Raw genomic sequence first — 25233 nt, 5'->3', positions numbered from 1 at the left:
CAGTGTTATGGTCTACCAACTAAATGCCCAGTATTGACTAAAAACGATAAGCAAAATCAATATTGCAGTTACAAGAACTGTCCGTGTTTATTACATTTGCAAATTCTTAAACTGCTGTTTGTGGTCATCTAATTGGTAATGATTTTGCACATGTATGGTAGTTTGGAAATTCATGCAAAATGTCACCCTCAGCAGGCGTAGGCTTCATTAAGGATGGTGATGACATTTAACTGATCGTGAGGCCTATAGCATTTCTTGATTTGCCTCAATTTGTTTTGTCTTGACAGTATTGGTTTTGTTGAAGGTACATATCAAATCGCAGCAGCATATAATAGATGTAGCAAGTGTGAATGGCAGAATTCAAAGTATATTGCTTAAGAGGCATCGTTTGACCCTGACAATAAGTCTGACAGTCCACTCAGCTTGCCTGGGCTACAGATTGGCCAAAGGTGACACATGTGCCAGTTCTGATTGACAGAATGGATTAGTCTATGACACTGGATCAGATAATTGCAGAGATCAAATACATAAGTTTTCACACAATGCTCATGTAAATTGCAGAGAAAAATCACAGTTCAAATCAACATGAAACCTTAAACAGCTTGAATAAAAAAAACTTGAAATATCTTTGAATGGTCTACATGTAATAAGTTATGATATAATTTGTCTACATCTAAGAATTTTTTGAATTATCAGCTTATACAGTGTTGTAATAATGAAGACATGTACATATTGTAGTAGGGCCTGGAGTCATTGGACCCATGGATGACATCTTTACCTTGTCAGCTTTCTGACGGGGTTAACCTTTTTGGTCATGTGGACAAGGCATCCGACTTCGGATCAGAAGGTCCGTCATTCAAATCCCAGCACGGGACTCAGAAACTTTGTGGCCGCGAGAATATATTATTAGTTAATGCAAAGATGCGAGTTATCACTTCATATTTGATTACATAACATTACCATCTTTAGATTATGAAAAAGAAACAGATACAGTTCCATAAGCTTTAAATTTTTGGTAGGCTATTCGTGCTTTGATGGAAATTTATTTGTGTTTATGATTAATTATATGAAACATGACAATGTAATAATACCTAAGAAATACATTCAAACTATTCTATTGTGTTTGAAATCTTTTTATGTCCTTGAAATGTCATATAATGTTTCATATTTATTAGGTCTTTGAAGACCTGTGTCACTCAGGTTTCTGTGTTTTCTTAAACAGAAATATGCTCTAGGAGTTTTTAGAGCAAATCCCTAGAGGCCTGTGTTGAGTGAGGGTAACAGATTCTTTCCCCTGTAGTCATGGCTACCACAAAAAGCTTTACCAATATGCAGAGACACGCAGAAAAGCCCACATTAATCACAAAATTGCAACATAAACACATTACCTCACTACTGAAACAGTTAAAATGGGAAAGTAAAACTATGAAACGACAACATGTTTACATCAGGGAACTCTGACCTCTACTGCGTATGCGCATTACAGTCAGCACTTCTGTCAAATTTCAGAGCAGCCATCTGTAGCATTGTGTAGAAAATGCATTGACTGTGTCAAAATAATTACTGTCAATCATTAATATAAATGGAATGTAAACTAAACAAGTGTGCACACAAGCATGATGATAACTGCCAAATTTCACAACAGAAATACTTTAACTCATAAAGGCTGAGAGACACATATGCGTGACAACTAAATGAACTCCTCACAGCGAGAGCTGCACATGTGCACCAATAGAAAGCACCTCTTATTCAGCGAGAGACGCATATGTGTGTAGTACTTTTAAAAATCCCACTGTACCTATTATTTTCACCAATTTTGTAGTACTGGGCAAATATTAGCATTTCTTATATGTGATGCTACCAAAACTGTCAATCAGAAGAAGCATTCAAAGTGTTTTGATAGCAGTCACTAATCATTATCATAGGCTTATACAGCGTTTGGCAAATGAACATGTCGGCAAGAAAGGGGATTATGTCTTTCACTCTTCATTGGGAATGGATTCTATAATATAAATTGTTCACTGGTCACAAGCTTGGGCATTGGCTGATGTACTTCTGATGTTTGTTCACGTTCCCTGAGTCCAGTTGATGTACCCGTCATGTTTGTTTATATTCCCTGAGCCAAAAGGGCATAAACAAGAACATAAACAAACATCAAGGGTACATCAACCCATGGCACCCGAGTGACCAGTGAACATTGTATTTATCTTACCAAAAACCTTAACCCCTTGCATGCCTCAGAGACATATATGTCCTTCCACTTCAACCCTCACATTCAAGTAAAGTAAAATTCTAAACACATCACAAACACAAATATACTTAATATTTTGAATTCCATGGGAAATTTCCTGTTTCATGATACCATCCTCTTATCTCAAACAAAGCTAAACGTCTTAAAATAACCTTTCAAGATATGTTTCATAAAAAATGTTGCCATTTGGACACAAGACGAAATTGTGATTCACAGCGTTATTGGCTGCATTTTTTGTAATGTGAAAATCTGATAATTACTGGGAGTAATGAGTTTCAAAATAACATATTAATGATCTCTAATATCAAGATTTCATGTAACCCCTCATGATAATTCTGAAACACTGCCCATAAACCCTGAATCATTTGGGATGTTTTTGAAAATACACCTACATGAACAACGAAATGCGCTTTCCACCATATTGGATACAGTAGTGTTTACAAAATGTTTTGCAGAGGTCGATACTGAAACACCAATTACATCACATATTTTTCATAGTCAGCTACTGGGTGTGAAAACGAATGCTGTGTTTGAAAGACAGTACTCATAAACAAACAAAAATTCTGATATTACACTATGTAGCATTTTTGAAAATTTTCCAACATCAAACCATCTAATCATTGCAAAAAAGAAATACCATGCAATGATTTGATAATTCAAAAGAAGTTTCCATGCAGCGTGATGCCACGACTGATGCAAATTCATGCTGAACAACAATGGTAGTTATCAGCATTTCTGGTTTCTTCTCATATTTACAATCAAACGATAAAAAATGTATAACAATACACAGAATCAATTGAAGAGTCCTCGCAAAATCCTGTGTAGCCTTGTCAGTGAAGCCGCCATTTCGTAAGAAATCAATCATCGATCATGATGTCATACGTCAAAATTGGTGTACATATTAATAAATTTCTTTGAGGTGAAGGTCAGCTGACCAAGAGTAAACACAACTGCACTATCCTTCTGATTACACTTTCACTGTAATGATGTATATTTTGTATATCGTTCAGATATTTTTACATGAAACTAACTTCAGCAACTACATTTAGCCCTCGAACATTGCATGTAGCAATTACTGCAACATGTATTTCAGTTCATGTCATGTACAATATTCAATGTAGCAACTGCTAGGTTTTGCTTACAAGAAAAAGAGATTTAGAGTTTGCCCTTTGCTCCATTTGCATTCACAAAGCATTGGTAATTTCCGTAAATCATATGTATGTCAATGTTATTTGAGATAGAGAATTACTACCACAAAGTAATTCAAGCGGGGTATGCTGAAAATAATAGAAGGGTGCTTAGTCGGTCAGAAAGCGACATTCATGTGTGAGGTAAGATAATAATTCTTATGCACATTGATTGAATTAGGTGTAATGGTTTAGAAATTACTGAAGATTATATTTGCTCCAACTTCCTAATAAACAGTAAACAATTTACGACATACAAGAAATTCAAACAGGATAGATTAAATAGGTTTAAATTTACTTTTCAGTCATTATTACATTGAGTAGTATTATTAATGGTGGCACGAGACCACGCTCAATATGAGCCATATAATTTAAAATGATGTGGATCTAGACCCCTTTTCAAAAAACTCCAAAACAAAAAGACACAACCCGTTTTCCTTCACACAAGCCCACTGTGGGGGTTGCCTCCCCTGTGGGCCGGCCTATTTCCTAGACTAAACAAATGTTTAAATGCGAATTGATCGATACCGGCTAGAGCTGGGTCAGACAGAGTGCGACGGCTGACAGCTGGGCCACACAGTGCATACTGCATCGGCTGAGGGCTGGTTACAGCCTTATCAGTAATCACGTGCTATATTCAGAGTAACCATATTGATTATGGGCTCAGTGTTGTATTCTTGTCTTATCATGTGTATAGGTACCCCGATATACACACATGTAAACTGTCAAAAATGAATTCAGTCAGAAAATACTCTTTGAATACATCTTCATTAATAACAATAGTCAATTGATAGATACCATGACCTAATTCTTTGAGTCTTTGAAGGGCATTTAGAAGTGAAATGCATAAGGATGAAGATTTTATGGATATCAACTTCTTTATATGAGAACACTTCTCATATAAAGAAGTTGATATCCATAAAATCTTCATCCTTAATTCTTTGAGGTTGTTAACAATCAGAGGTTCAACATCAGTCAATGATATATTTTCAACATGCCACAAATCCATTATTAAATATAGGTGTGAATAAATCTCTAACAGGGTGATTTCTGAGGAGTCTACCAATTTTTTGCAACTACTCTCTTTAAACAGGTGGTGGTGGGGTGACTTGCAGTCGGCTGTCAGCAGGACCCTTCATATTGACTTCAGCAAAACAGTTTAACGTGTATCTTCTATTATACCGTTGGTTTTCGTGATAAACGCCTGTTGGGCTTGTTGTATCCCTTGTTTTATGTATTTTTTTTTTCTCATCCTCGCTTATAGAACATGTTTTATGAACCTGGATCTAATCTCATTCTTCATTTTGTTGTATTTTTCTAGTTCGCTTAGGATCAAACGAAACTCCTCTTCTGAGATTTTGTTGTCATTGAGTGCAGTGGAAACATGATCTTCTATCGTGTTTAACTTTGATACAGCAAGTAGTCTAATTCATGTTTCTTTGCTTTACGATTTAATTTGTGGGATACATATTTAAACACCGGCTCAACCATTCCCATCACTACAGCCGCTAATTCAAGTCCTAACACCACCGGTGTGGCTACGATGGTCGTCAACAGCCCAACTTCTACAGCTCTTAATCCCATGCTAGTTGCCATTAGGGTGGTATCTATATAGTTTATAACTCTATTGCATTTTTTATGTAGAGATGACTGACTGTCACATTCTTGTTCTAGCTGGTGTTTTATTTCACATATCTGTTTCAGTCGAAATCTGTCTACACTTGCCTTTATATTTGCTTCTTCATCTACGGCTGGATACAGCCTCATTCTCTTTGACTATGATCTGGTTTTAAAATTATTTTTTAATTCTAAGTCAGTTAAATTTTGATTGATATATTTAAAGCTTATAAGGTTTATATTATTGTGTATCTAATGGGTGAGATATTAATAGGTGGGTTTACTTCTTTTTCACAAATAAAAGCCCCATCAATGCTTACTTCTCAGCCAAAGCCCTGTTTTCTTATTACAATTCGGCGATGTTTATGTAATAGTTTGTATTCCAAAATATAGTAAGACCATTTAAAAGTTTTGTTGGAACTGAAACCTCTGCGAGATATATGTCTATAATTAGTGTTGTGTATGGTTTCATACCACATGAATCCGAAAAAAAGTCACGGTGGTAATCGTATATACTGTGCATAACAAAACTGGCACTTGAGCCAACTAGAGCTAGCATGTTGCCAGTGTGACCTGGTATTCACTTGTATAGAATTTTATCTAGCCTCATGTAAGAATGTCGAGTTTTGATTGGTCCACGTGACTCTGATAAAATACCATGTGCATCCATCACGATCCGCCAGGGGGAGCATAAAAGTCGTATACTCCCGCTGCGAAAGTCATATCCTCACGAGAAGCGAGAAGTGAGAAAAGCGTGCTTCGACAAGCCTCGTAAGGGACTGATAAAACCCTGTATTTCCCTCGACACGATGTGATAACTTATAATATTCTCTTGGAATAAAGGATGGGAGAATGATGCCATTGTTAGTAATTTTGGAAATGAAATCATTTTGGTTTAAACCGCTGTAAGGGTTTGTTAGTGTTATATTAACTAACTATTCAAGCCCTGTAAAATCTTCTAGTGGCATTCGCTTGCATACGTTATCTTTAAAGTATAACAGGTATGGGGGTGTCTTCCTCACCAGCTAAATTGAAACGCCCTATGTCTCAGATCACTGAGTGTTACATTGGAGCTTACCATTGTATATTTATATAAAACTGTTAGAAAATAGTTTCCATTTCTTTTTCTGGTAATGCCTCATGTACGAACTTCAAACTAATAAAATTGATGTGCTCGTTTAGAAAAATCTTGGTAAGAGATATAGTGTCTTCCACTATCACTGTAACACCTTGCAAACTGGTGTGTGAATTACCCCCCACCCCCATGAAATTGAGCAAATGTGACCCTGGTGTTTTTTAACCCACCGGAGTTTGATTCCTTTCACAATCGCAATATCGCTCTGCGATGATTCCCCTAGGTAGCCCTGAATGACCAGCGTGGAATTATCAGAGAGGCTTTCCAGGATGGAGACCACACAATCCAATTCAGTAACCAACTGCAATACCGCGTTCTCTCCGGGTTTACACGACAGCATGTGGGCCACTCTACTCGAGACTGGAGTAATGGTTACACTGTGTCTTTGTGATGGGGCATAAGCCACAAGCAGGATTCCATTGTTTATAACTTTGTTTGGGTAGTGGTCTTTGTTTTCCATGAAAATGTATGGAGAGTGTATTAGTGTTACACTGGGAAGCCTGTTGATTTGAGATGGTAACATCATCCACCTGTTGTCTTCAGAAAGTATTAGATAGTACAGTTTGTTTTGATCTATCTTTGTTGGTCTGTCAAAGTCTTCTAAATCGAGCAATTTACCACCGCACGATGGGTATATTCTCCATTCATCCACATCGTAGTGAACTATATTGTATCATGTGCTGCTGACTGATTCACCAGTGACTAGGACTTCAATGTGTTTGTAAATGCTGTTCATAAACTTAAAAGCATATATTTTACCATCTATTCCTATGTCATCAAACCCTCTAGTATCACCTAGATCTGATAAACCTGTATTAATGCATCTTTTTATTCGCATTCCTGGTCCTTGATTACTAACCATTATAGTATATGCAGTGTCACGCTTAGGTAACCTATATTAATAAATCTATTTTTTGTATCTAAAATTGATATTTTTAATTCAGAAATATTACATTTGTTGAGTTTTTATACTGACGTGATGAAAATGACTCAGTGCGACCCTCATTGAATTTTTCTGTTTTAACTGGGATAACCCTCAACAATGTGGAAGGACGGTAAATTTTTATATTATCCTTTGTGCTAAGCTGATCAAGATAACTGCATAGCTCATAGCATGGAATAAGCTCTGGCACAGTAGTACTAGTGGTGGATTCAAAAGGTAATAATTCATTATCTGGAAAAAACCCTAGTAAATCAGAAAACTCATCACTGAACCTCAGTGTGTTTTTCCCACTGGATAACGTCACTCTTCCGTTTGAGTCATGTATTACATGGCTAGCTCCTATGGGTTTGAAAACTTCATCGTTGAGACAACACACACTATAGTAACCATCAGTTATTTTGTTTCAAACTCCATTGATGAACAACTCATGACTTAAGTGGTTGATGTTTGTCCATCGCAGGTAGGTGATATTGCATAGTGCTATTTCGAGTTGGACAGACGTGTTCTCAATAGCATGTTCAAGTTGAATGGTCTCACCATTCATTATATCCAGAAGCGTAATGTACATATTATAATATAAATTATACATAATAATAATAATATGAATAAACCCGAAGTATGTCATCAAAAAAAAAAACCATTAACACCACTGACTTCACACACATGAATATAGTGGTGAATGCGGATGGCGCGAGTTTTAAAACAACCTTTATTGATATCTTCGAAAACTATATAATGCAAGTCAATAATGCACAGGTGGTGGTAAACTGGAATCAAAGCCCAATGCAGTTTGGCTGTGTGGTGTGTGACGACAGGGTCGGGTGTGACACTAGACTACGGCATAGATGAACTTCGTAAGGCTGTCACCTTGTTTCATGTTTATTATCAAATGAGACGGATATTGAAGGAAATAAGTGTTCCTCTTCCTCAAGAAAAAGCATGGAGCCAGTTCGATAACCTGTACAATAAACACGCGTACGAACGTATTTGTGGGGAGTTCATGATATATTCCCACAAATAAAGACTTTTGCCTTCCCGGTATGAACCACAGTCTTGGTAAACTCTACATGTAATAATTACATGTGGGTGGCTGTAGGTGGTGTAGTAGCCACTGCTGCTGTTTCATTATATATGGTCCTGCGGACAGCTGACTGCAAGTCACCCCAACACCCACAATCGATCCTCATATTATGTTATAATTAAAATTACATATTTCCTTATATATATATTATGTCTGAGTGAAAATCATTCGTTAACGATGCATACCATGCATTAGTGGTTTCTGGATTAACAGTAGGGTACTAAGAGTTGACTAAAATGATTATAAAACAACTGACTATAAAACTTGACTTTGACATGTAAGTTATTTTTATGCTTGCTATGAACATTGGTATGGCAATGGCCACCAAGGCTGTTCTGGCAAAGCAAGTAATGTATATAATATGGCCACGGTAGCAATGATGGTTGGTGGGGCTCTTGTTAACTCATTAAGGCCGAGAGCCACGTATGTGCGGCAAATTAATTAGCTTCTCACAGCAAGAGTCGTGTATTGGGGGTAATAAAAAGCACCTCTTATTCAGCGAGAGCCACGTATTGGGGGTTATGAAGAGCACCTCTCATTCAGCAAGAGACTCGCATATGCGTTTTACATTTTAAATTCGTACTGTACCTATAATTTCAATCAATTTAGCAGTAATGATCAAAGATTAGCTTTTCTTACGAGAGAGGTTACTTTCTGTGTTAATCAGAAGAACTATTAATGTGTTTTGATAACAATTGCTTGCAACGTTGGGGGCTTATACAGGCAAATGAACACATGTCTGCGAGAAAGGGGATTATGAGATGTTGTTGCAGGAGGTAATGTTACACAGGATGTTTGTTACTCGTCATTTGGAGTGAATACTAAGATACTATGTTTGCACATTGATTGAATTAACGGTGACAAGGTTACAAACCCTTCTTCTAAATTAAATCATTCAATCATTCATTGTAATAGTTCATAAAATGAATTGTAGAAATAAACAGCAATACTGTATTACACCCATGTTCATGTAGATTTGAAATAAACCAAGTTACTAATTTAGACCTAATTCATTTGGGATTTTTAAAGTTGACAATAATACATAATCGAATATGAAGTGATAACTCTTGCATCTACTCATAATATACATATAGAGTACACATAAACCATACAAAGGTAACTGGGGTATTTTGTTCAAGCTGTTTCATGCTGATTTGAAATGTGATTTTTCAATGCAATTTACATAAGCATTGTGTAAGAAACATTTGTATTTGATCTCTGTAATTATCTTATGTAATTATCATGTGTATCAGATCCATCGTCAATAAAAGTAGGATAATATATCAGTTAGGGAATTGATGCGTATAATCATTCAATCAGACAACACTAAATGAGATATATGAACACCTCTTTCAACCTCAAAATAACAGCCTCGAGTCTGAATGCATGTCTGGGTAAGGTTTTGTCCCGTGACAAGTGTAAAACAAACTAATGGGCTGTTATATCATTGGACAACCTGCTTTGTGGAGTCACGCCCACTGTCAATCTTCTGAACATCGTTTCCTTTCAAAACAAATATAAGTATGCCCATCTTCATAAATATTTGGGGAGATTCAACTACAAGTGTATACATCACAATAAATCAGTATCGTGTAACTTTTTTGAATTCTATATTACATGTACTTGAATTATGATATTTCTTCGTTACAAAGTGCAGATTATATTGAAATGTTCTGCAAGCCATTATGTTTGATGTACAAGTAGTGTGCACCAAATGTATATGTAAATAAATACTTTCTCTACTCAATGTTTGGATTGGGTTATCTGGGGTAAAAATAATCGGATTGTAGCGCTTTGAGCGCTTCAAGGACAAATAAACTCGTCAAAGTGTTTGTTAGTCCTACGTGTACATTTCAGGCATCCTTACGATTATGTATGTTCATGATACACAAACTTTTTCATGATAGCTAGAGTTGATAAAGCCGAAATCTAGCATATCGATTGGTCAACGATCTAACCAATAGTCAATCTGTATCCAAGCTGTCTAGTGACCAAACGTGCCCTTCAGAAATTTAGCCCAAGGCCCCATCACCTGTCATTTCCTATGTGACAGGTATCTCATGATACAATAGGTCATAGATAACAAATCAGGGACTACATTGAACAGCTGAGATACAAAACATCCTATTCGGGAACTTTGATGACGCCCATCCCACGACCCTTTGTCTTATGTATGTGCAAGGAGTAGCATTATACAATTTGTATGCATGTATGTTTGTGCGATAACGTATACTTTCTTCGTTAAATCTAGATGAACCAAAGCAACAAAACCGTGAATCTGTTCCACGTACGTCACACACTAGCTTTTTAGTACTTGCCTTAAAATATTCAGTATACACTAGCAACATATCAGCGAAAACGCTTCTTTCATAAAAGATTATTAGGCATATGCGTAAATGCTTCTGCCACTGACAGATGTTTTGAACAATTTAACCTCACACAATGATATGACAGGGACAATTTGTTTAAGTATGTTTTACATACAATGAATACAAACGTGTTAAGAAAATACACATGCACACGCCACCAAAAGTCTACAAGAGAAAGTGCAATAAAATTACGTAAAACGTTACATATATGACATGTATTCACTCCTGCTTTCTTTCAACATTTACCTTTACAACGCAATTAAACAATTAAACAATCAGGACTTGCTCGTATGACGAGACAGTTTCTTGTAATCTCCGAAACCTGTCAGGGATATCAGGTGTGAATAGCCTTAATTAGCCTCGCCAGAGCCAGCCAGGCAATGAGCATGGGGCTCCTGGTGTTGAGCAGTGAAGTGGCTCTCGGGCTTAATGAGTTAATGCCCTAGCATTTTCAGGGAGTAATTTCCTATTTTCTCAATTAAAAGAGTCAAACGCAGCTAGAAGAAGACAGAAGCAGAGTGAAAACAACACAATATAGTTATAGAAAAACTACAGGCCGCACAGACTCACCTGGTTGATATAAATATCTAATGAGTGCACAATCCGGAATTTTTTGTTCTTTTTCATGATGGGGTGCTGCTGCCTCTGCTACAACAGATTCATATGTATTGCGTTGACCCCTGAGGAGTCTAGTTGTTTCACAATTCACAAAATCAACCACCATGGAAGTTGCACTACCCATTCTCTGCTTGGTTCCCAGTGGGGACGCCCCACACCCCGGTGGACAGCCGACTGCAAGGCATGTGAATATTGGTGTGCAAAAAAAAAGGTTCGACTAAGGAGTGATTGAATCTCTCGATTATGGCTTGGCTTCGATATTCACCAGCCGCAACAGTCGTTAACTTGTGGTGTGTTTAGCTAGCAGTTGTGACACGGCACCCATGAATTTTCCGGCCTGGGTCGACTTGCAACACAGAGGGCCACGTCAGCGGGCTGCGTTTATATATGCGTTCCAATCAGCGGGCTACTTTTGTCGCATCCTTCGTGGTCAAGGGTTCAGCTTCCTGGCTACGTCTACAACTGTCAGGGCATACTTGTAAGTTTTACCTCTGACCGTGTCGTGTGCAAGAAACAACAGGTCTCTCTTTCATAGTAGCCGGTTTTTTGTTTCTAATCCCTAATGAACTTTGTAACTCTGACTTCCTCATACGAGAATACCACCCCTCCATACCATGTTCACATGCTCACTTTTTCAACTCACGCACTGTAGTCATGTTACAGGGTTCATACTATATGTGAATCATTTCTCTAATTGCCTGTCACTTTATCGATCGCGTGCACACTGTATTGACCCAGCTCTCAGCTGGTATCGATTGATTTGCATTTAAACATTTGTTTAGTCTAGGAAATAGGCCGGCTCACAGTGGAGGCAACCCCCACAGTGGGCTTGAGTGAATGAAAATGGGTTGTCTCTTTGTGTTTTGGAGTGTTTTGAAAAGGGGTCTAGATCCAAGTCATTTTAAATTATATGGCTTATATTGAGTGTGCTCCCGTGCCACCATTAATAATACTACTCATTGTCTTGTTTCATATAATGAAATAAATTATACTTTCAAGCTCGAATAGATTAGACTGAAGTTGATAACGATACCTAATCGAATATAACGTGATAAGTTGCGCATTTGCATTGAATATATATAAACATGTCAGTGTTATGACAACAAAGAAATCTTTTGCTACGTTTGTTATAAACCACAGTAAGTTGGTAATTCAGAATGGATTTCAAGCATTTTTTTCAAGCTGTCCAAAGTTTGATGTTGATTTGAACTGTCAGCAATTTACATGAACTTTATTTAAATCATTTGTATTTGATCTCTGTAATTATCAAATCCAATGTAATTATCAGATGTATCGATGAACTCCGTCTCTGTTGATCCATTGTCAATAAAAGCTGAATAGTATATCAGTTAAGGTGTTCATACACAACCACATATAACCTGTGAAAGTCAAGAGGTAGAATAAGTCTTCAGCAACCCATGCTTGCAATAAAAGGTGACTGCGCATTGTAAGAAGCGACTAAGGGGATGAGGTGGTCAGACTCACTGACTTAGTTGACACATGTCATCTGTTCCCCATCGCACAGATTGATGCTCATGTTGTTGATCACTGGATTGTCTGGTCCAGACTCGATTATTTACAGATTGCCGCCATATAGCTGGAATACTGATGTGTAAAACTAAACTCACTCACACATGCATATAATCATTCAATCAATAAGGTAAAGATATAACCTCTTTCAACCTTGAAATAACAGCTTCAAGCAGAATGCATATATAGTTACGTCCTTGTTGAAAGGCTTGTCCTGTGACAAATGTAAAATTAACAGATGTGCTGTTGTATCATTGGACAACTTGCCTTATGGAGTTGCCCCCAATTCTGTAATGTTTATGCATACATGCACATTTGTAATCTTATGAACCTTGTTTGCATTCAGCATAAACATAGGTGCGCATATCTTCATAAATATTATGGGGGATTCAACAGCAAGTTTACACAATTCAATAAATAATTCAGTGTCATGTCACTTCGTGAATTCTGTAATACATGTACTCTAGTTTGGATATTCATTCATAAAAAGGTCAAGATTATATACTACTCAAATGAATCCAAGGAACAGTGGTAATTTTGGGTCAGATGCTCTTGGTTGATATACTAACGACAGAAAATAAGGGAACCAAGAAATTGAATGTAGATGACTTTGACTGTGACAGGGTCTGTTATCGTGGTGTATCTCCCAAACGCAACATCCAATGACAATGGAATTGCGCATAATGCATGCCCAGCACGTGCTACACGTGCATACAGAAGTTAACTCCTGTAAATGTACTGGAGAAGTCGCAATCACTAATGCAATAGAGATTGACACTTACTGACAGAAATGCCTCCGAGGCAGTATCTCGGTGAAGCGACAAAATGGAGAATTGTAGGGATGATAGAGAGGGGGACATCATTATGTGAAGTTGCCCGGCAGATGGGTAAATCAAAAAGTGTAATTTCACGCCTGTGGGATAAGTACCGTCAAATGGGTGAGGATGCAATGAGACCTGGGTGTGGTAGACCAAAATCAACGACACCACGACAGGATCGTCTCATTACGTTAATTGCTCTACGCGATAGGTTTAAAGCGGCCCCTGCCATCAATAGAGAATTCCGCACACTCACTGGAAGACGCATTTCAACCTCAACCGTTAAAAACCGACTCTATCAAGCTCGTCTGAAAGCAAGACGGCCTTTTAAGGGTGTCACCCTTTCAGCTCACCATAAGCGCCAAAGATTGGCATGGGCTAGGCAGCATCAGGGACGGGCTATGCGCCACTGGTGTTACACCATGTTCTCTGATGAGTCAAGGTTTTGCCTACGATTCACAGATGGCAGAAAACGTTGTTGGCGTCGGAGCGGGGAGCGATATGCCAGAGCAGCAATTCTTGACCATGATCGATATGGAGGTGGTAGTGTCATGGTTTGGGGTGGGATTACACATGACAGACGATCAGATTTGGTCATCATTAACGGACCCATGACTGGTCAGCGATACGTTGACCAAATATTGTGTCCTGTTGTGGCTCCATTGGCTAGAGTTATCGGCCGAAATTTTGTATTCCAAGATGATAATGCCAGACCACATCGGGCCCGAACTGTCTCCGCTTATCTCCGACAAGAAGGTATCCAGACATTAGACTGGCCCTCTAAGTCCCCAGACCTGTCCCCAATTGAACATCTCTGGGACGTTCTTGGTCGACGGGTGTACGCCAGGGACCCAGGACCCGCCAACCTGGCACAGCTTGGTGCAGCTCTCCAAGAGGAATGGCGGGCAATACCACGGGCAACCATCCAGAAATTGATTAACAGCACGCAATAAAGGTGCCATGAATGTGTTGCCCAACATGGTGGACACACCCGATATTAAACTTGACACCTAAAATTGATTTAGTGGATATTTAAAGCAGTTTCAAATTCGCTATTATTTCATTAGTTCCCTTATTTCTTGTCGGTAGTATATGCTGGAAAATTTACAGAAATAGGGTGAAAAGTAATGACTTCATTTGATCGACAACTGGTAAGGGTTTAAAGGTCACGTTATGTTAGGATGATAACCTAACAGAATTTTAAAGGGTTTGAGGTTAGAATGTACACATTTTTCCGCAATTTTGAGTTTCAAATTGAAGTTTCCGTGGGTCTTATTCTCCCGAATACACCCAAACCATCCAGTGCACGTGATAGTGCAAATCTCCCTAAAAATCATACATAAATTCACCTTATAAGCAACGTTTGGAACACAGATTAGTCACATGTTAAAACCAATACCTCAACCTCACCGTCTAAGCATTGCTAACAGTATACATGAAGCAGCGAGAAGACTTAATGTTTCACTCTCAGTTATTCATAGACTATGGGGTCATTTCCAGACAACTGGTGAAGTCCATGAACGCCACCCAGGTCATCCATGAATAACAACTCGAAGACAGGACAGATTCATCGTCATCACAGCATTGCGGCAAAGAACTGTCACTGCAAACACCCTTAGAAGTCTCCTCCGAAATGCAGACGTCAATGTCTCAGATCAGCAGGAACCGTCTGCTTGAGAGTAATTTAAGGTCACGACGTCAAGCTGTACGTCCACCACTGCTTCCACATCACAGAGTCAAACGTTTAACATGGGCCAGATGCCATTTGCATTGGAATAGGCATCAGTGGAACAATGTGCTCTTCACTGACGAGTCTAGATTTTGCAGTACAATGATGGCCGTATTCACGTGTACAAGCGTCCAGGTGAGAGGTTTTCTGATGTCAACATTAGGGAACGACACAGGTTTGGTGGAGGGTCAGTTATGGTGTGGGGAGGCTTCAGCAATGGTCATCGCACTCTTCGCTATCACATCCAAGGGAATCTGACTACCATATAGTATCGGGATGAGATTTTGCAACCCCTCATTATTCCAGCCCTAAACACCATTGGTCAAGCAGCCATTTTGCAGGACGATAACGCACGACCACACCGTGGAAGAGTGGTCACTGACTTCCTGCAACAAAACAACGTCAACAATATGCAATGGCCGACCTATTCACCTGATCTAGCGCCCACTGAACACCTGTGGGACATGTTGGGGTAACATGTAAGGGTCAATCATCCGCCCCAATAAACGCTGCACAGTTGTTGCAATTCCTGCAACCAGAGTGGTTTGCCATTCCTCAAGGCACTCTGAGGAATCTTGTGGCATCGATGAGATGATGGTGGTAATAGAGAACTCTAGTTCCTGTGACTTTGGGGATTGACTCCTAGCAAATTAGAAGATGCACTGTGTCCATACACTGCTTGTGTTTGATCTGAATTCATCTGATTAGTTTCTGCAATAAACTGACCATAACCACCAGTAACATTCATTTTCATCCCATCATATGTGTTCTCTTTATCATAAAAAAACTAGGTGTTCCTTGGATTATTTTGAGTAGGATATATTAATGTACAGCAAACCATTATCTTAAATGTACTAGTTGTTTGCATAAATTGTATATGAAAATACACACTATCTCTAATCAATGGTTCGATTTCATTCACTTTCTTTTACCTATAGAGAAACACTAGTATGTATGTTCCATGACAATGTATGGTGTTCATTTATGTTTACAGTACACAAACTGTTACATAATAGCATGAGTTGATATAGCCGAAACCCTCCATATTGACTGATCAACAATATAGCCAATAATCAATCTCCATCCAAGCCGCTGAGTGACCAAACATGCTCTTCAGAAATTTCACCCCCACCCCATTACTTGTCCTTTCCTCTGTGACAGGTATCTCACGATACAATTGGTCAGAAATAACAAATGGCCAGCCAGTAATTTGAAAAGTTGAGATACCGAAAGTTTCATTAACGAAATTTGATGACACCCTATCACGTCACTCTTTGTTTTATGTCTATAGCAAAGAATATGCAGTATACATTTTTTAGATATATGTTCAAATGATCACATTTGTTTTCTGCATAAAATCTATACATAACAAAGCGCCAAGCTATAAAAGTGCTCTGTGTTAGTCACAGACTAGCGTAATTGTACTTTCCTTAAAATAATCAACATACAGTTGAAACCTATCATAAAAATGCTAATTTCGTAAAAAGATAATAAGGTATGTAAGTAAATTTTTTAATGTATGTCGTCAGAGATATTTTGTAGAACTGAACCTCACACAATGACATCTCTTACCTACTGTAGAAAATCTGGGTTAATTTCTATCATAAGTACGGGGCATGGGGTTGCATAAATGTATGTTTCATCATTACATACCATGTATAGAGTAGCTGTGTATTGGTTAGTCTTGTAGCACATTGTTTCACTTGCGTCTGTTACGGGATAACTTTCCTACCGGGGTGACTGTCCATCGTAGCGCTAGATACGTTGGGTAGGCCACATGGTTGGTGCTAAATATGGTGGGTAGGCTCTGATTGGCGGAAACATCTGTGATCAGTAGATGAACTTTGAGCCATGTCAGAGGTTGTTCTAGAGTGCTATATAAGTGACCTGCGTTTCCGTATGCAGTTGTCTAGCTTCGGTCAACTGAGTAACATCAGGTAAAATCACCCCTCAGATCCTGTTTCAGGGTCATTCCCTCCCCGTTTAAAGAGTGGATCATTAAACTGTAGACTAGGCCATGCATTGTTAGGTTTCTTCTATTAGTGTTAGGTTGGGTTGGGAGAAAATTAGGTGTAGGAAACGAACTAGGATTTATAGTTTTTGGGTAACATTTGTATAAGGTTGGTTTAGGGGTGGCTTAAAAGTACAAGTTTAACTTATCTGAATCAACCAGTTGATGCAATAGTGTGTCACTTATCAATTATTAAGTTTTTGTTTGCATTTTTCTGCATATTCTGTTTTGTAATAAATTATTGTTAGTTGTTAGCTTGTTTCTGTTATTTTCCCTACTTGCCCGATTAACGAACTGGTTACTGAGTTTGAAAGTAGAGAACACATCAGCCTGAAACACTACATTTTTAAAAATACACAACGCAAAGTCCAACGAAGGTTGATTAACATCTTGTTCCTACCTTATTATTTCTCAAACTCAGCTGTCACTGGGTGAAGGTAACGAACATCAAAACCACGCCTGTTACACTTAGAAAGAATATGTGCATACGCTGATAAAATATAAGTGTACATGCCGTCAAAGGACTAGAAGAGAAACTTGCAATAAAATTACAAAAAACATTGCAATGCATGCTATGTATTCACACCTGCTTTCTTTCAACATATATCTTTATGACAAAATTAATCAGTACAACTAGACAGTTTCATGTCAGCCCCGAAACCTGCCAGGGAAATCAGGTGTGATTAGTGTTAATTAGTCCCAGCCTAGCAAGCCAGGCAATCAGTGAGGGGTTCCAGGTGTTGAGTAGAGAAGAGTCTCTTGGGCTTAATGAGTTAAAAAGGTAATGTAACTTTTGTTCAAACTCAAAAATGGGAACATGCAGTTAAAACTTCCTCTTCCAAGTGTGCATGTGCAAAATTGAAGATCTTGGGTTTTTGCTTTTTGCTCCAGTTTTAGCGATTTATAGCTGCCGTTTTTACTGTTTTCATTAGCAAGATATTGTGTTTATGTTGCTATTTCCACGATTAATGTAGGCTTTTCTGTGTTTTTCTGCACAGTGGGAAAGCTTTCTGTGGTAGGCCTGGTAATGTAGAATGGCTTAGATGGCCCGCATCTTTAAACTGATGCTGTGTTTCAATTCCTTTGAGATTTTAGTTTGGAAAGATGATTGTGGTACTTCATTTTTCAGTCTATTTTTGAATAGGGGGGTCCCTCAATGCTGAATGTATGACTTCTTCCATGCATGGTAAAGCCACACAGGTATCTCCATCACTGGTGTGGTCTGTGCTTGTGGTTCTGGTTGAACTCTCCACAGACATTGCAGATGGCACCATCCGAAATGGTTTTTCAGCCATTTTCCTGTATTGACATTTCTAACTGCCATTGCAAATGTCTCAAAAACAATATTTTAGAGCCTTTAGTTTAACCCATTGTAGAATCAAAACAGAAGTAAAAAAAATGGAAAATTTAGACAAATGTAAGAAAATTACAAGTATGCTCAATTTGTTTAATATATACATTGTTCACATAATGTATGTATTTAACATATAACACTTACCTGACAAACCACCACCCAACTAGGTTTTTCTCCATAACTTCAACAACAGATCCTCGGTCTAAACACAGTTCATCTTCTCTTTCAGTTTGGAATGGTTCAATACAGATGTACTTCCATTCTGTCAAATAAATTTACAAAAGATTGTATATTCATAATACTCAGCCTACCGTATGTGGTGCACCTTCCCCTTGTTCTTCTTCTTGAGAAGAAATGACCTTTGGCAATACTTTCCGGACTCTAATATTACCTTTCAGAGGCACACCCCAGCTGACCAACTGTTCTTGTAGACAGTCACAAGAAATCTGTGCTAAGTATTTATTTTGGTCTTGGCTGACCATGTGACCCCCTGCTGAACTCATTCCCTGTGTAATAGGACGAGTCTGGCCATCAGTGGACTTTGTGTTGTGTATTTTTAAAAGGTGTTATATAGAAACTCTAATGGCCAAGCTCGTACCACTGACTCAGGTTCTTTCCACTCTTTGTTGCGGGATGAACGACAACTGAACACAATACAGCTTTAGCAAAGAATATTTATAATAATAACACAGCATAGATAATTGCACTTATAGGAATGTTAATGCTTTGCATTACCAGTAGCACGAAAACATCACACAGAAGCGAGTAAGCATACACTTCCCACATCTAATGCTAACCTGACTAAGTTCTGCAGTAAATACACCAATCTGACACAATGTCTCACAGATAATATTCAAGAGTCACATCTGGTGCCAACTTGAATAAAACAGCAACATGCATCAACAACTCACAACTTCTACATGTCACTTATAATGCCAACCCGACCAGACTCTGCAGTAAACAACTAACTGCTACAACTCAATGTGAGACAACAACTCACGACTGCTACAAACTGTGTCACAACTGATGCTAACTCGACTAGGTTCTGCAGTAAACATCTAACTGCCACAACTCAACGTGGGAATGCATGGAGTCACGACGCCGGCAGAAATGAATCCATTCACACTTTTTGGACTAAACTACCTCTAACAATTATAACTTTATTGTTAAACAAATAGATTAAGACGGGGGTGGAAAAAGTGTTTCATTCTGATACAGAGTGGGGAGCTCTCACCTCCAACCACCTACTGGTCGTCACGGACTCATTACTGACAGGCGCTGTAGCGCCTATATACCCAGCCTGAGCGACTACCCTGGATGAAGAAAGTTAGGCTATCAGTGATTAGCCTGCAATACTGATACCTCTCCAATCAGAGCGCTCCTAGTATACACCCAACTGCATAGCTAAAACATGTGGCCACAACAGACGAACTGATGGACTGACTGACGGACTGACAGAGTGAACTAGGAAATATCCGAAGCACTCAACACTGCAACCGGAATACACACGAGCTGCAATTCTCTTTAGCACATGTAAGTATTAACGAGTTAGAGAACCTGTAAAACCCTGTTTTACCACACCTGCTGTCGAACCAGATACAGTCTTGTTTTCCCTATTATGAGGCTGGTCAGGTGGGTGTCCATCATGTGAGGTAGGACATGTATTGAAAAAATAGACTTTTGCGTAAAATTACAAATCATACTTATTTATGTGCAAACTTAACCTATCTTCTGCAAAGAGATAACAGAAGGAGTGAGTGTTGAACATGGAAAACATTCCAAGACATGGTGAACATACTGATTTTTTCACCCTCAAAAACAAGTGAATAAATGAAACTGTTTACAAATACTAAGCTGGAATATTTTCTATATTTAACATCTTCGACTTTTGAGATCTATTTAAGATGCACAGGAGAGGAAAAGAATGTAATCCATGATGTCAAACAGATGATGCTGGATGTAAACAAACTGAACTGAAAGGGAGATAACTCTGTCATGACTACATTATAGATTTAAATAAACAATAAAAAATTACTAATCCCTCAGAGACGGAAATAGCATTTTAATCATCAACAAACTTCATGTTTTGTTTGCTTGACATTATTGGTCAAAACTACTTGAATGGAGTCTGTGGCCCTCCATCCAAACATTGGAGGAGTGTACTTTATACAACGTCATTTGAATATTTTCTTGAGATAATATAGGGTATTTGAAACGGGTGTTGTGTAACCAGTTGAAAGTTTCCAACAAGTGTTGTCCAATAAAAACTTGGTGTACTGAAAGCAAATTTGCTCTGTGAGGGCTGGTCAAAAAGTTCTTAGCCTAACACAGATAACAAATCATCTCGTCAGATTTTAATATTTTATTTTTCCACATAATCACCCTTGATTGCAATGCACTTCTCTGGCATAGCGTTTTCCATGGAGATGTTCCTTCAATTTTGGACATAGTTGAAAGTAGCTTGGGGCCAGGTCAGGTGAATACGGAGGATGAGCAGTTCTTCAAAGCCACATTGATGTACTGCAGTCTTCACCAATCAAGAGTTGTAAGATGAAGCATTGTCATGGAAATCAGAACTCAAGCCCTCAACAAACTACAACGCTTTTCTTTGATAGATGCTCTCAGTCTCTGGAGTACATCAGTGTATTAGGCATAAGTGATAGTCTCCTGACATTTCTCCACAGCTTCTACTGGTTCTTCATTAATGGCTATAGATGGCTGTCCACACCATGGTTCATCATCCAGACTTGAATAAAGCAGCCCATCTCTTAACTGTACTACTCGTATACTCATACTACTCTCAAAGCATGTGCTCTCCTGCTTACGAAAGTTTCCTATGTGTGTATGGTGTTATGTACAGGCTCGTGATTTTACATGTATTGCTTCCCTACCACTGTAAAGAACAATTCACATGCAAAAAGAAGAATCTCATGACAAAGCAAATCCTGCATATGTTTTATTATATTTTCCAATTGTCATAGTCACAAAAAACAAACAATTATGTAAAATGTGAGACACAGAGAAACTGGGTTCACTGACAAGGTCAAAAGGCTTCAATACAGCTCATAACCTATGATCTCAATTCGTTTTGCATGAACCATACAGTGTATTCAAAGTTCAGAGGCGTATTTGTAGACAATGACATTGGTAGTGGTAAAGGACAAGGAAAACTCTGATTTATAGGCAAAGAAAATGGCAAACATAAGAGACAGGGTAAACTCTGAGTTTTAAATCCCCCAGGGGTTCCAAAACATGTTGAAAAGCCACTTGCCACAGGGCAAGTGACTTCAGGAAAGTAACTTGTCCTGACTAATGTTCCACTTGCCCTGATTTTATGACACAATGCATGATGTTATTGTTTACGGGACTATTTATCGAAGATTGATAATTTCACTCTCTACTAGCTCTAATTTGTTATTACTGCAAACTATAATAGCTTCATTAAGAGCAGATATGAAATTAAATCCAAGATTATTTGCAGTTTGAATCTAGTTTGATAAGTGGAAATTATCTAGTAGTCCACAGACAAGTAAGATACCATTACTTGATTGTCCAAAATGAAAACTGAGTTGTTCCGGGCATTGGGCAAGGGGATTTTTTAACCCTTGTGGCCCCATCAGCAAATCAGCCATCTCAGACCACATCAAAGACCCTAATCATCAAATAGAGGGGTATGACATCACAATCCTAGCCAACAACCGTGACCAAGGATATTTCATTCCATCTGCTTACGATGCACTCCTCTACCAAGCCCAATCAATTGTATAAACATCTCATCCTCCATTGTAATTCCTTCATTGTAACCCCCTTTATTTGTACATGTCTGGCTTCCATTCACTATCCTTTGTCTACTACTGGCTTCTCCAGCCTTCTGCTTCTCCAATCATGGCATTATGTTGCTCCGGTTGTCCATTGTGTTTTCTTTGTATACTATGTCATCTCATTGTTTTTATTAGTATATATATATATACAAGTTCTGGATTTTAAGCATCATTCCTGCTTGACAACGGTACAAGAATCTGTACCGAAACGACACAATCATGCAATAAGAAAGTTGTTATCCATACAATTTGTCCTAATTGATAAGATAACTGCCTCCCACAGACACAGATGTAGGTGTAAGGTGGAGCTGTTTGGTAACTCTAATCAACATTTTCCAACTCATACGTCATGACCTCCTTCACAGTCAGTCAGTTGTGATACTCATGAAAGGAAATACTGAATTCGCATAGAACAACATTCCTGCATGTGAATACTCAACATAAGATGATTGCTAGAGAGTAGAGGTTAGTGGGTATAATGATCAATTAGATGCTGTGTACACAACCCTCATCTGGTTTTGGCACCATTACCATGACTCCATGGCGCAGCAGAAACCTAGTTTTTTGTGACCAAAGGCACAAGACTGCTAGACACATAGAATGGCTTTAGCTTCCTTGAAGCTGGAACATGCTGTGAGTTTTCAAACTTAACTTGTGATGAGCCCTGATATGAAGATCATCTGCCTGCTGAAATATTGCCCTCTGAGAACGCAGGCTAGGCAGGCCCAAAAAGACTTGCCACTCTCACATGGTCCCCAATTGTCAGAGCGCCAGTGGAACTGACTGCTGTATCATCTACCCAAATCAAGTGGTGAAAACTGCCCCAGTTAACTGGAGCTTTTGAATCTAAACTAGTTTCGACTTTTTGATGTCGATGAGCCACCTTAGTTGACACACTCACAGGAAGAGGAAATGTAATCTAGCATCTGAATGAGTCTGAATGCGGTCATCTGCAAAGAAGTAACTCTGGTGGGTTTCATAATGCAGGTAAATAGCTCTGAGGCTTTGGAAATGCAAAACTGGAAAACTTCCCACTGGTAATCAATGTGATGGAAGACGAAGCATACATAGGTACCTTGCATATCCCACCGTTACATGAACTCTGTGTTCTTTTCGACGATCGTATTTCTCATTTGTTTTCGCCATAAGAAGAGGTTAGAGGTCAACATGCAAATTTCCTGAAATTAGGTGACATCAACATGCTCCGTGAAAAGTTTTCAATAATGGAAATCAGGAAGGTAAGAATAACCAAAAAATATCTGTATGTGAATAATCACATGAATTTTCCTAATACTTATTTGACCTCATTATAAAGCTATGGACACAAGGTAAATGAGCTGAGTTTCAAGCTTTGTTTGCAACGTTTGCTAGCTGATAATGTTTGTCGACATTATATCATGTGACTTGTGACATAGGATGCCGCTAAGATAAAAAGCTAAAGACAAATTATAGGGCCATCCTTATCCAATTCTCAGTAACATTAAAACAATTTCTTACATGTTTTTCTAATATTCTCTTTTCTTTCAGTCCATACAGATCATATTACACCATAGATGATCAAGACAATGCTTGTAAACTGGTGGTAGAAGAAAATGTGTCCACAGAGAGACCAGCAGCTTGGTGGGGGCTTCCGGTCTCTATTCTTAAGGATCTTTTGTTGGGCAATATCAGCATAGATACTGTGAAGTAAGGTCCAATGCCACTGTTTTCCTTGCAAAGAGAATCCTTTTCAGCAAGCAATATCAGAGTTATGGGGGAAATTGGCTATGAGTTACACCCATGAGATCATTATGTGATTACACTGACAGTCAAGAACAGAGATCATCCTTAAAGGTCACATGCAATGTAAAACACAACGCTGCAGGGTCTGATACCTTTCGGTATGCACGTGCCCAAACAAATCATCAAAAATACCAATTCAACCTATAAAGTTGAAAAAAAAAAACGTGATGAAAAACGCCTGTGAAATCATTCAAATGATTCACTCATTTTCCTCCAGCTCCGGGGGAAAAGTGGTTTCAACAGCTATGCTGCGCTGTGTTCATAATGCATTGGTCGTGAGTAGGTTCATGGAGCTTGAAACAGTATGCCTTCCGGGAGTATGAGTTTGTGAGCAGTTGTCTAATCTTGGTTGTGTACATAAACAATCTACTCGTTACAAAGAAAACCCAAAACATGTTGATTGTGATAAGCAAACTCTGTCACAGAGATAACTCAATGTTAAGTTTATTGACACCTATATGTCTGCCAGCCTGCCTGCTAAAGACAATATGCCATGCACAACTTCAATTACTGCAATTTGAAATTAACACCTATCAGGCTTATAAAACATAAACATAGGGCTGGCTAAGCGTATTGGCAAATGAACCAGTGGCCAATGACAAGGCGTGCAGACCCACCAGCCCTGACTGGGTTTGGCATCGTGGCTGCTTCGTTTCGAAGAAGGTAAACCCTAGTATAAAATATTGCACTTTTGATTTGCAATTATACGCTTGTAATTGTTTTTATTTGTTATTTCACTATCACCAATGCATTTTATATATCATGAACTAGAGATAACTGTGTTTTAATTATGTTTGATTTTTTGGTTGAATGTGACTTTAACTCTCCAATGGCTGTACAGTTTGTTAGATAGATGGCCGGAACTTACAGTACAGAAATCAAGGGAACTTGAAGCAGCAAGGTGAGGTGAGCCACCAAAGGAACCATCAGTCGGTATTTCACAGAACTGTCCAATGTCATGCAAAAGTACAACTTTCCAAGTTCATT

The 25233-nt window shown here is 38.5% G+C and overlaps 1 protein-coding gene across 2 annotated transcripts in view; it reads right to left on the bottom strand.

Annotated features, from left to right (window-relative positions):
• Positions 1–25233, bottom strand: part of LOC137265819 (SH3 and PX domain-containing protein 2A-like) — a 131748-nt gene that overhangs the window by 38389 nt on the left and 68126 nt on the right. For both annotated transcript variants that reach the window (XM_067801281.1, XM_067801282.1), the window contains one exon: positions 18788–18905. In XM_067801281.1, coding sequence (XP_067657382.1) covers positions 18788–18905 — 118 coding nt within the window. The remainder of the gene's footprint in view (positions 1–18787; positions 18906–25233) is intronic.

The sequence above is a fragment of the Haliotis asinina genome, chromosome 15, assembly GCF_037392515.1.
Source record: "Haliotis asinina isolate JCU_RB_2024 chromosome 15, JCU_Hal_asi_v2, whole genome shotgun sequence".
Lineage (NCBI taxonomy): Eukaryota > Metazoa > Mollusca > Gastropoda > Lepetellida > Haliotidae > Haliotis > Haliotis asinina.
The sequence above is the reverse complement of the archived record's forward strand: the minus strand, read 5'-3'. Positions and strand labels throughout refer to the sequence as shown.